The sequence below is a fragment of the Coregonus clupeaformis genome, chromosome 17 (assembly GCF_020615455.1).
Source record: "Coregonus clupeaformis isolate EN_2021a chromosome 17, ASM2061545v1, whole genome shotgun sequence".
Lineage (NCBI taxonomy): Eukaryota > Metazoa > Chordata > Actinopteri > Salmoniformes > Salmonidae > Coregonus > Coregonus clupeaformis.
Genome location: NC_059208.1, coordinates 51,993,966 through 52,006,465, shown reverse-complemented (window position 1 = coordinate 52,006,465; position 12,500 = coordinate 51,993,966). Strand labels below are relative to the sequence as shown.

The following is a 12,500-nucleotide window of genomic DNA, read 5'->3' as shown; positions in this document are numbered from 1 at the left end:
GCCGGTTGGTGGGGGTCAGAGAGAGAGAGAGAGAGAGAGGGGGGGCCAGGGTGGGCCAAGGGGGGCCAGGGTGGGGGCCGAGGCTTGGCTAGGGGCCACCATAGTCCAGCTACGGCCACACCACGGTGGGAACAGCCAAGGGAACTCAGGCCCAGGCCCACACCCCGGATAAGGCCCCGATAGCATCACACTCACATACCCAGAACCCAGAACCCCAGAGCCATGTGGTGGACTGACCTACTCAGCATCAGCCCTGCTCAGTCTGAGCCAGAGAGAGACGGAGAGAGAGAGAGAGAGAGAGAGAGAGAGAGAGAGAGAGAGAGAGAGAGAGAGAGAGAGAGAGAGAGAGAGAGAGAGAGAGAGAGAGAGAGAGAGAGAGAGAGAGAGAGAGAGAGAGAGAGAGAGGGAACCTAGCCTACAGTGCTCAGCTTATACCAGACAGGGAGAGACATTGGTACAGTTCAACAACTGTCCTCTGCGGCAGAGAGAGATGGGGGGGGATGATGTTGATGGGGGCTGTCGAGCTAATTGATAACTCTGACTTAATACATGTCAACTGTCATATCACGTCAAATCATCACATATTGTGTATGTTTATCCTTTCCTCTCCGCTGTGCTGGCCATTCACCCTTTAATGGTTTAATGTAGAATTTGGGCAGGGTTAGCTGATCCTAGATCTGTGCCTCAGGGGCAACTCCTAGCCAGAGCCAGAGCCAAGGAGGATGTGTCACAGACAGGCCCAGTGAGAGGCTCGCCACTGCTGCTGAGCATTCTGGGTAAACAGCCCATGTGTCTGTTGGGACGCATCCAGCAGGGCCAATCAAATGTAGACAAGGAAGAGGAGGTGGGGGGGAGGAGTGGAAAAAAGAAAACAAACAAAAGAAAAACAACCACACACACACACAACCACAGTGTGTGTGTGTGTTTGTGTGTGTGTGTGTTTGTATACAAGTGTGCTGTGTGTGCGTGCATGCACGTGTGTGTGCGTGTGTGTGTCTCCCAACCTTTAGTGACTTCCAGGACTCTACTGCTCCCAGCCAGTGTGGTGTAGATCTTCCTAATGAGATCCATGTTGTTGAGGAGAGAGTTGAAGCCGTTAAAGTAGGAGAAACTGACCTGGTGAGATGTACTGCCCCCGGCCACCTGGGAGAGAGAGAGGGGGAGAGAGAGAGAGGAGGGGAAGGGAGGGGAGGGGAGAGAGTCACCGAAACAGAGTGAACACACACTATACACAGTACACACAAATACATAAAGTATATTCTTACACACAACCACACACAAAGTGACATTCCCATTCAAACACAACCACACACAAAGTGACATTCCCATTCAAACACATCCACACACAAAGTGACACTCCCATTCAAACACAACCACACACAAAGTGACATTCCCATTCAAACACAACCACACACAAAGTGACATTCCCATTCAAACACAACCACACACAAAGTGACATTCCCATTCAAACACAACCACACACAAAGTGACATTCCCATTCAAACACAACCACACACAAAGTGACATTCTCATTCAAACACAAGTGCTTCTTTAACAAGGATGGAGGGGTGGAGGGATGGAGGGGTGGAGGGATGGAGGGATGGAGGGGTGGAGGGATGGAGGGGTGGAGGGATGGAGGGGTGGAGGGGTGGAGGGATGGAGGGGTGGAGGGATGGAGGGATGGAGGGATGGAGGGGAGGAGGGATGGAGGGATGGAGGGATGGAGGGGTGGAGGGATGGAGGGGAGGAGGGGTGGAGGGATGGAGGGGTGGAGGGATGGAGGGATGGAGGGGTGGAGGGATGGAGGGATGGAGGGGTGGAGGGGTGGAGGGATGGAGGGATGGAGGGATGGAGGGATGGAGGGGGTGGAGGGATGGAGGGATGAATAAAGGAGAGAAAATAGTTAATAGAGTTAACGCTTAAAATAGAGACTCAAAGCATGAAAGTAGGCTAGTATGCACTGTACACTGTCCTCCCAGCACAACTCTTTCATCGTCACAGGAATTCTGTCTCTCCATTTAAGTCTGTTTAAAAGTACATAAAGTAGCATGGGTGAAATACTGTGGATGTTCTAGATTGTGGGGGTGGGGAGAAAACAATGGAAGCCATCCATTTCACTAGATGGCGCTGTTTGCTTTACAGACACAGCAGTGTGCCCAACACAGCTAGCAGTGAGGGAGAGAAGCCATCTGCAGAAGGAGGAAGAGGCTGCTTGGGTTGAAGCTTCTCCTCTCTTCCACTCCTCACCTGACAGAAAGATCCATTTATCTACGTCCAAAAACCCTGCAGCCTCACCCTATTCACTGAAACATCATGTCCTCGCCATGACATCTACACCCTAGCCATGACATCTACACCCTAGCCATGACATCTACACCCTAGCCATGACATCTACACCCTAGCCATGACATCTACACCCTAGCCATGACATCTACACCCTAGCCATGACATCTACACCCTAGCCATGACATCTACACCCTAGCCATGACATCTACACCCTAGCCATGACATCTACACCCTAGCCATGACATCTACACCCCTAGCCATGACATCTACACCCTAGCCATGACATCTACACCCTAGCCATGACATCTACACCCTAGCCATGACATCTACACCCTAGCCATGACATCTACACCCTAGCCATGACATCTACACCCTAGCCATGACATCTACACCCTAGCCATGACATCTACACCCTAGCCATGACATCTACACCCTAGCCATGACATCTACACCCTAGCCATGACATCTACACCCTAGCCATGACATCTACACCCTAGCCATGACATCTACACCCTAGCCATGACATCTACACCCCTAGCCATGACATCTACACCCTAGCCATGACATCTACACCCTAGCCATGACATCTACACCCTAGCCATGACATCTACACCCTAGCCATGACATCTACACCCTAGCCATGACATCTACACCCTAGCCATGACATCTACACCCTAGCCATGACATCTACACCCTCGCCATGACATCTACACCCTCGCCATGACATCTACACCCTCGCCATGACATCTACACCCTAGCCATGACATCTACACCCTAGCCATGACATCTACACCCTAGCCATGACATCTACACCCTAGCCATGACATCTACACCCTAGCCATGACATCTACACCCTAGCCATGACATCTACACCCTAGCCATGACATCTACACCCTCGCCATGACATCTACACCCTCGCCATGACATCTACACCCTAGCCATGACATCTACACCCTAGCCATGACATCTACACCCTAGCCATGACATCTACACCCTAGCCATGACATCTACACCCTAGCCATGACATCTACACCCTAGCCATGACATCTACACCCTAGCCATGACATCTACACCCTAGCCATGACATCTACACCCTAGCCATGACATCTACACCCTAGCCATGTACCGGAACACCCTAGCCATGACATCTACACCCTAGCCATGTACAGGGACACCCTAGCCATGTACCGGAACACCCTAGCCATGACATCTACACCCTAGCCATGTACAGGGACACCCTAGCCATGACATCTACACCCTAGCCATGTACCGGAACACCCTAGCCATGTACAGGGACACCCTAGCCATGACATCTACACCCTCGCCATGTACCGGAACACCCTAGCCATGACATCTACACCCTAGCCATGTACCGGAACACCCTAGCCATGTACAGGGACACCCTCGCCATGACATCTACACCCTAGCCATGTACAGGGACACCCTCGCCATGACATCTACACCCTAGCCATGACATCTACACCCTAGCCATGTACAGGGACACCCTAGCCATGACATCTACACCCTAGCCATGTACCGGAACACCCTAGCCATGTACAGGGACACCCTAGCCATGTACAGGGACACCCTAGCCATGACATCTACACCCTAGCCATGTACCGGAACACCCTAGCCATGTACAGGGACACCCTAGCCATGTACAGGGACACCCTAGCCATGACATCTACACCCTAGCCATGTACCGGAACACCCTAGCCATGAACAGGGACACCCTAGCCATGTACAGGGACACCCTAGCCATGTACATGGACACCCTAGCCATGACATCTACACCCTAGCCATGTACCGGAACACCCTAGCCATGAACAGGGACACCCTAGCCATGACATCTACACCCTAGCCATGTACAGGGACACCCTAGCCATGAACAGGGACACCCTAGCCATGACATCTACACCCTAGCCATGTACCGGAACACCCTAGCCATGTACAGGGACACCCTAGCCATGAACAGGGACACCCTAGCCATGAACAGGGACACCCTAGCCATGTACAGGGACACCCTCGCCATGACATCTACACCCTAGCCATGACATCTACACCCTAGCCATGTACAGGGACACCCTAGCCATGAACAGGGACACCCTAGCCATGTACAGGGACACCCTCGCCATGACATCTACACCCTAGCCATGTACAGGGACACCCTAGCCATGAACAGGGACACCCTAGCCATGTACAGGGACACCCTCGCCATGACATCTACACCCTAGCCATGTACAGGGACACCCTAGCCATGTACAGGGACACCCTAGCCATGTACAGGGACACCCTAGCCATGACATCTACACCCTAGCCATGTACAGGGACACCCTAGCCATGACATCTACACCCTAGCCATGTACAGGGACACCCTAGCCATGTACAGGGACACCCTAGACATGTACAGGGACACCCTAGCCATGACATATACACCCTAGCCATGTACAGGGACACAAAGGGAGAGAAAATAAAATATTTGGGCAAACTGAGAAAAATGTATCATTTTCCAGTGTGTGTGAGAGATTAGAGGGAGAGATTGTATGTAGAGTGTGTGTGTAGTGTGTGTTGGCTTGGTTCCACACACAGCCTTGTCTTTAATGCATCTGCTGTAACGGCAGTGAGCGTGTGTTTACTAACATGGACCCAGAGATGGCTGGTTTATGAGGTAAACAGTGTGGGAGAAATGACAGAGTTCACTAGGTGTTTATAAAACAGGCTAGACATGGAGGGAGACACACACACACACATTCTAAAGATAAACACCAGGAAAACAGACAGAGACACACACAAACATGTGACACGAGACATACATACTCACTCACACAAACATACCGTACATGCACCCATGCACTACCATAATTGTGGTCTTTTTTTTTCATCACACACACACACAGAGAAAAAGAGAGGACACCAAAACAGCTGTGTGTGTGTGTGCGTGTGCGTGTGTGTGTGCGCGCGCGTGCGTGCATGCGTGCGCGCGTGTGTGTGTGTGTGCGTGCGTGCGTGTGTGTGTGTGTGTGTGTGTGTGTGTGTGTGTGTGTGTGTGTGGCGTGTGAAGGGAGAGACATTTAACCGCCTGGTTTGATGCCAGAGAGGTTTGAGATTTCCCTTTCCTGCAGTCAAATGACCGAGTGGCCTCATGGGTGGAATGTTATTCATATTTTTCATAATTTCATAATTAATAAACATTATAAAAATGAAAAAATTCAGAAAATCCGGTGTTTCTATGTCAAACAGTTTTGTTATATTTCAGTCTTCTGTGATGTATATAAAGTAAATGTATAATATTGGAATGCAAACTCAAAATGGAATACATTTCAACTCTATTCCTGACATGGTACAGGTGTCTTCTTTTTTTAAGCCCATAACCATGTGTGTGAGGTGTATACTTTTGTTTCAAAGTAGATTTGTTTAAGACTACCAAGAAAGACTGTGTGACCCTGATTTAGCCCACTGCAGTAAAAGGTTTTAATGACATGTTAGAAGAAGGAAAGGGAGAATTATAGAGGAAGAGAGTGAGAAGGACGAGGGATAGAGGGAGGAGAACCAGAGAACCAGGGAGCCAGACCCACCGCCACCAGGCTCTCCTCCACAAAGGGTGTGAGCATGTGGGGCCGGATGGTGACCATGATGTCCCTGAAGTCTAGGGCGGAGATGGAGCCACTGTGGGCCTTGTCCCTCTGAACAAAGGCCTGCCGTGCATGCTCCAGCTGCATCTCCTGGGGAGGAGACAGAGGAACACACACACAGATTAACAACACACATTGACAGATACACACACACACACAGATACTGTAGCACACATACATAGACAGATATTTCTTGAACTGCATTGTTGGTTAAGGGCTTGTAAGTAAGCATTTCACGGTAAGGCATTTCACGGCGCATGTAACAAATACAATTTGATTTGAGATATACACAAACACTCACACATACTGTAGCACACATACATACACACACACACACACACACACACACACACAGATACACACAGATATGTGATGTAAAAAGGGCCACTCCACATATTGTAGAGGTCAAACAGATGCTTTTGACTCATACACTCTTAGAAAAAAGGGTTCTGCGGCTGTCCCCATAGGAGAACCCTTCTTGGTTCCAGGTAAAACCCTTTTTGGTTCCAGGTAAAAACATTTTGGGTTCCATGTAGAACCCTCTGCGGAAACAGTTCTACATGGAACCCAAAACGGTTCTACTGTACTTTGAACCAACAAGGGTTCTTCAAAGGGTTCTCCTTTGGGGACAGATGAAGAACCCTTTTAGGTTCTAGATAGCACCTTTTCTTGTAAGAGTGTAGATACCCTTTAAATCACATAGATACCCTTTAAATCACACAGACATTCCACACACAGGCTTCAGAGACATAGAGCAACACATTCACACTTCTCGGAGAAGCAGGATTGCCGTTGATGAGCCCCCTGACGCCATTTTCCCTCTCAGTTACAGGGAGCCAGCGTTTGGCGGAGCTGCAGTCATTTGCACTCTCCTCCTCCTCTCTTCTCTCCGCTCTCCTCACACTGCTGCTGTGGGGCGTCGCTTGTGTTTCTCTCACCAGCCCAAATCCCCCATTAAGGCACTCCAGGGGATACACACATACACACACACGCAGACTAGCTAATCACCTAACTGCTCACTATTTCATAACACACACACACGGCACAGCAGCTTCCTCCTCTGTGGACCGCAGAGACAACAGACAGGCTCATGGGAAGACTCCAGTGGGGCTTTGAAATTAAAAGCCATTATCACTACTGTACCTGTGACCACACGTCTGGTGAGACACCCTGTAAACAAACCTCAAACACAATACCGCTTCCTCTTGGCTCATACTGAAAATACCAACATTCAAACAACTGTAAAACTTGAATACCAATAGGCTACTTACTGACTTTATTTGAGTCAATTAGAGATATTATTTAATATTATTTTGTATATGGATTTTGACTATAAAAACTCTACTTCCGCCCTACCATTCTTTGTCATAAGTCTGAGTGACTGACATTTAGTAGCTGATAACATAACAGGCCCCCGGCTACGCTCGCTAACTCCAGAGAACAGTTTCAGGAGATTGACACCTACATAAAGATGAATACAAAGGGGAGAATAAGTAGAGACATTTCTCCCAAAAGATGTGTGATATGCAAACCAGGTTTCTGTGAGAGCAGGGTGTCAGGAACAAACACTTATGATTCTGCATAGGAGCTCGTCAGCTACCTACTGCCATATAACGATCACTTAGGAAAATCATCATTAGGGGAGGTTATAGTAAATGTACTGAGGAGGTCCAAAATGGAAACCATCCAAAGGAACATATCGCAAATAAACAAATAATTTGGGAATGGGACATTTTCGTGACTCTTTTCAGTTGGTTTTTGAACCTTCTGATGAATAGGTCCAAACCAATAAACATGTGAGGGGGGAAGAAACGACCATGGATAAAACAGCGAATGAAAAGAGAACTGGAGCGGTATAGTCAAAACAAGAGAGTTAGGAGGAGAGAGAGAAAATTAAAATGTGTGTGTAAAGGGAAAAATATCCCTGAGCTATTCTTAAATTTTTAAACATTTATTTAACTAGGCAAGTCAGTTAAGAACAAATTCTTATTTACAATGACGGCCTACACCGGCCAAACCCGGACGACGCTGGGCCAATTGTGCCCCACCCTATGGGACTCCCAATCGCGGCCGGTTGTATTACAGCCTGGAATGGAACCAGGGGGTCTGTAGTGACGCCTCAAGCACTGAGATGCAGTGCCTTAGACCGCTGCCCCACTCTGGAGCTATAGACGCGGCAGCTGGACAACATTGAGCAGAGTTAGTAGCTGCCTGAACTGCCACAACCACATGGAACAACAGAACAATTGCGGCCCAGAATCTAGTCAGTTTACAGTTTTAGCCTGTAAAAACCGTAACTTATTGCAACTGTGAGTGTTTTAGAGACATGGTTTTCATTTCAGGAGGAGAGCTTAGCCTCTGACGACCAATACCCATGCCACGGCATTTACAGTCACTTTAATTGTCCCTGGATTGGATGGAATAAAAAACATTTGACGAGCCACTTCTGTTTTGGGTTTCAATATGAGAGGCGTTGGCGTCTTTCCTGCTGTTTAAGGTCTTTAAACAATGGAATACCTGCAGGAGAAATACTGTACAGATTCTCTCTAACTGTTCCCTCTGGTTCCCATCAACACAAACCAGGTTCAAGTCATACTGACCCTTAAAGCTACAGTCTGGGATTCTGGGGGTTTTCAGCTAAATTGGTGAATATCAAGCCACAGACCTATATATTGGTGCCAAAATTCCCAAAACAATGAATTTAGCAGTATTGATTTTGTTATTGTTTGAGCATAGGAACACAGCATTAGCCATGGCAAAATGTGTAGAATTGCAAAAAAAATTGCTTTCAAATTGCAACATTTTCTCTCAGCCCTAGTCAAAAGTAGTGCACTATATAGGTAATAGGGTGCGATTTGGGACGCAAATCATGTAATTTTGTAGAATCTCTAGTATCCATCGAGACAGTAATTGGCAGAAAATTGTAGCACAAACTTTTTCAGAGATAATCCCATTTTATGTGCATCTGGCTCGTCATCATTATGGATGATTATACATATAAACACAATGTATAAGGATGAGAAACCCCATTGAGGAAACCACTGAAAATAAACCTCAGTACATACACTGGGTGGCCAGATTATTAGTTACACCACCCATTCACGAAAATGGTTTGCTCCTACAGACAATGAGTCACATGGCCGTGGCTTGCTATATAAAGCAGGTAGACAGGCATCAAGGCATTCAGTTACTGTTTGATTGAACGTTAAAATGGGCAAAACGAGTGACCTAAGCAACTTTGAGCGTGGTGCCGTGGTAGGATCGTCGGTGCCAGGTGCGCCGGTTCCAGTATCTCAGAAACGTCCGGCCTTGTGGGCTTTTCACGCACGACAGTGTCTAGGGATTACCAAAAATGGTGCGACAAACAAAAAACACCCAGTCAGCGGCAGTCCTGTGGGCAAAGGGGGGTCCGACCCGGTACTAGATGGGTGTACCTAATAAACTGGCCACTGCGCTTAACTGTGAGATACACTGTTTAAATCTGTATTATCATTCACATTACAATGGGGAATAGAAATGATAGTATTTTCAAATAGTAGTTCATTAAAATAACTGAATAACTTAAAATAATAGTAAAGGTCTTCACTCAGGTCTATGTGGATTTATAACAACCATTTTCTCCTCTACTACTGAGAAAACACTTAAATCACAGCCCCAAATTAAATAATAACCACAGAAAAAATGACTTTTCTGACTCAAGTTATTATGACATGAATCAATAGCTATGAAATTGGGGCAAACTGACTAAATGAAGTGAGTGAAATAGGAAATGTGTATTTCATAGTTGAGCTATGAGGATTACTAATGTACTTCTGATATGAAGTACTGGAAACCACTGGAGTCGATTGGCAAGCCCTGAATGCAAAATACATTCTCTACTGTGACTGGCTGCAACACGCATGGACACGCATGCACACACACACACAAACACACACATGCTTACACAATATCAGTGTGTTCTTCACAGTCAAACCCATCTGGTCCAAGTTAAGTGTAACATAGAAAGCTCATTCAGATATAGTGAGTGTAGATGCGAACTTGGCACGGCCGACCCTCCACTCTCCCTCTCTAGACATCATATTGGAAAATGGCTCGCACACCACAAATACAGAAGGAATGTGGCAGCAGCACGGCTGATACTATCCTTTATGGAAGAGAACATGTCTACCTGTTTTGGATAGAAGGGTATAGGTGGAGTGGGTTTATATTGGTGGTTACGTCACTTAACTGTAATGGAAAACAAATGCCAGCGTGGTCTAAAGTATAACCTCAGTGTTTCATTAATACCTAATCAGACAGACTGACAGACAGACGAGCTGTGTTGGGGAAACAGGACCAAGTAGAATCAGGTCAATATGGCGAGCTGTGTTGGGGAAACAGGACCAAGTAGAATCAGGTCAGTATGGCGAGCTGTGTTGGGGAAACAGGACCAAGTAGAATCAGGTCAATATGGCGAGCTGTGTTGGGGGAAACAGGACCAAGTAGAATCAGGTCAATATGGCGAAGCTGTGTTGGGGAAACAGGACCAAGTAGAATCAGGTCAATATGGCGAGCTGTGTTGGGGAAACAGGACCAAGTAGAATCAGGTCAATATGGCGAGCTGTGTTGGGGAAACAGGACCAAGTAGAATCAGGTCAATATGGCGAGCTGTGTTGGGGAAACAGGACCAAGTAGAATCAGGTCAGTATGGCGAGCTGTGTTGGGAAACAGGACCAAGTAGAATCAGGTCAGTATGGCGAGCTGTGTTGGGGAAACAGGACCAAGTAGAATCAGGTCAATATGGCGAGCTGTGTTGGGGAAACAGGACCAAGTAGAATCAGGTCAATATGGCCGAGCTGTGTTGGGGAAACAGGACCAAGTAGAATCAGGTCAATATGGCGAGCTGTGTTGGGGAAACAGGACCAAGTAGAATCAGGTCAATATGGCGAGCTGTGTTGGGGAAACAGGACCAAGTAGAATCAGGTCAATATGGCGAGCTGTGTTGGGGAAACAGGACCAAGTAGAGGAACCTAAGACTCTGTGTGTTAGGCCGCGGCTGGATGGGCATCAAATAGTACACTGAATACAGACACACACCCCGGGCATCACACACAGAGTCTGAATACAGACACACACCCCGGGCATCACACACAGAGTCTGAATACAGACACACACCCCGGGCAACACACACAGAGTCTGAATACAGACACACACCCCGGGCAACACACACAGAGTCTGAATACAGACACACACCCCGGGCAACACACACAGAGTCTGAATACAGACACACACCCCGGGCAACACACACAGAGTCTGAATACAGACACACACCCCGGGCAACACACACAGAGTCTGAATACAGACACACACCCCGGGGCAACACACACAGAGTCTGAATACAGACACACACCCCGGGCAACACACACAGAGTCTGAATACAGACACACACCCCGGGCAACACACACAGAGTCTGAATACAGACACACACCCTGGGCAACACACACAGAGTCTGAATACAGACACACACCCCGGGCAACACACACAGAGTCTGAATGAGACACACACCGGGGCAACACACACAGAGTCTGAATACAGACACACCCCCGAGCAACACACAGAGTCTGAATACAGACACACACCCCGGGCAACACACACAGAGTCTGAATACAGACACACACCGGGCAACACACAGAGTCTGAATACAGACACACACCCCGGGCAACACACACAGAGTCTGAATACAGACACACACCCTGGGCATCACACACAGTCTGAATACAGACACACACACCGGGCAACACACACAGAGTCTGAATACAGACACACACCCTGGGCATCACACACAGTCTGAATACAGACACACACACCGGGCAACACACACAGAGTCTGAATACAGACACACACCCCGGGCAACACACACAGAGTCTGAATACAGACACACACACCGGGCAACACACACAGAGTCTGAATACAGACACACACCCCGGGCAACACACACTGAGTCTGAATACAGACACACACCCCGGCAACACACACAGAGTCTGAATACAGACACACACCCCGGGCAACACACAGAGTCTGAATACAGACACACACCCCGGGCAACACACACAGAGTCTGAATACAGACACACACCGGGCAACACACACAGAGTCTGAATACAGACACACACCCCGGGCAACACACACAGAGTCTGAATACAGACACACACCCCGGGCAACACACACAGAGTCTGAATACAGACACACACCCCGGGCAACACACACAGAGTCTGAATACAGACACACACCCCGGGCATCACACACACAGTCTGAATACAGACACACACCCCCGGGCAACACACACAGAGTCTGAATACAGACACACACCCCGGGCAACACACACAGAGTCTGAATACAGACACACACCCCGGGCAACACACACAGAGTCTGAATACAGACACACACCCCGGGCAACACACACAGAGTCCGAATACAGACACACACCCCGGGCAACACACACAGAGTCTGAATACAGACACACACACCCCGGGCATCACACACAGTCTGAATACAGACACACACCCCGGGCAACACACACAGAGTCTGAATACAGACACACACC

The 12,500-nt window shown here is 48.2% G+C and overlaps 1 protein-coding gene across 1 annotated transcript in view; it reads right to left on the bottom strand.

Annotated features, from left to right (window-relative positions):
• LOC121585868 (calcium-binding mitochondrial carrier protein Aralar2) overlaps positions 1–12,500 on the bottom strand; it is a 93,442-nt gene that overhangs the window by 52,171 nt on the left and 28,771 nt on the right. Inside the window, exons 6-7 of the mRNA XM_041902153.2 lie at positions 5,862–6,008; positions 1,005–1,143 (exon numbers count right to left, since the gene is read on the bottom strand). Of these exons, the coding sequence (XP_041758087.2) occupies positions 1,005–1,143; positions 5,862–6,008 (286 nt within the window). The remainder of the gene's footprint in view (positions 1–1,004; positions 1,144–5,861; positions 6,009–12,500) is intronic.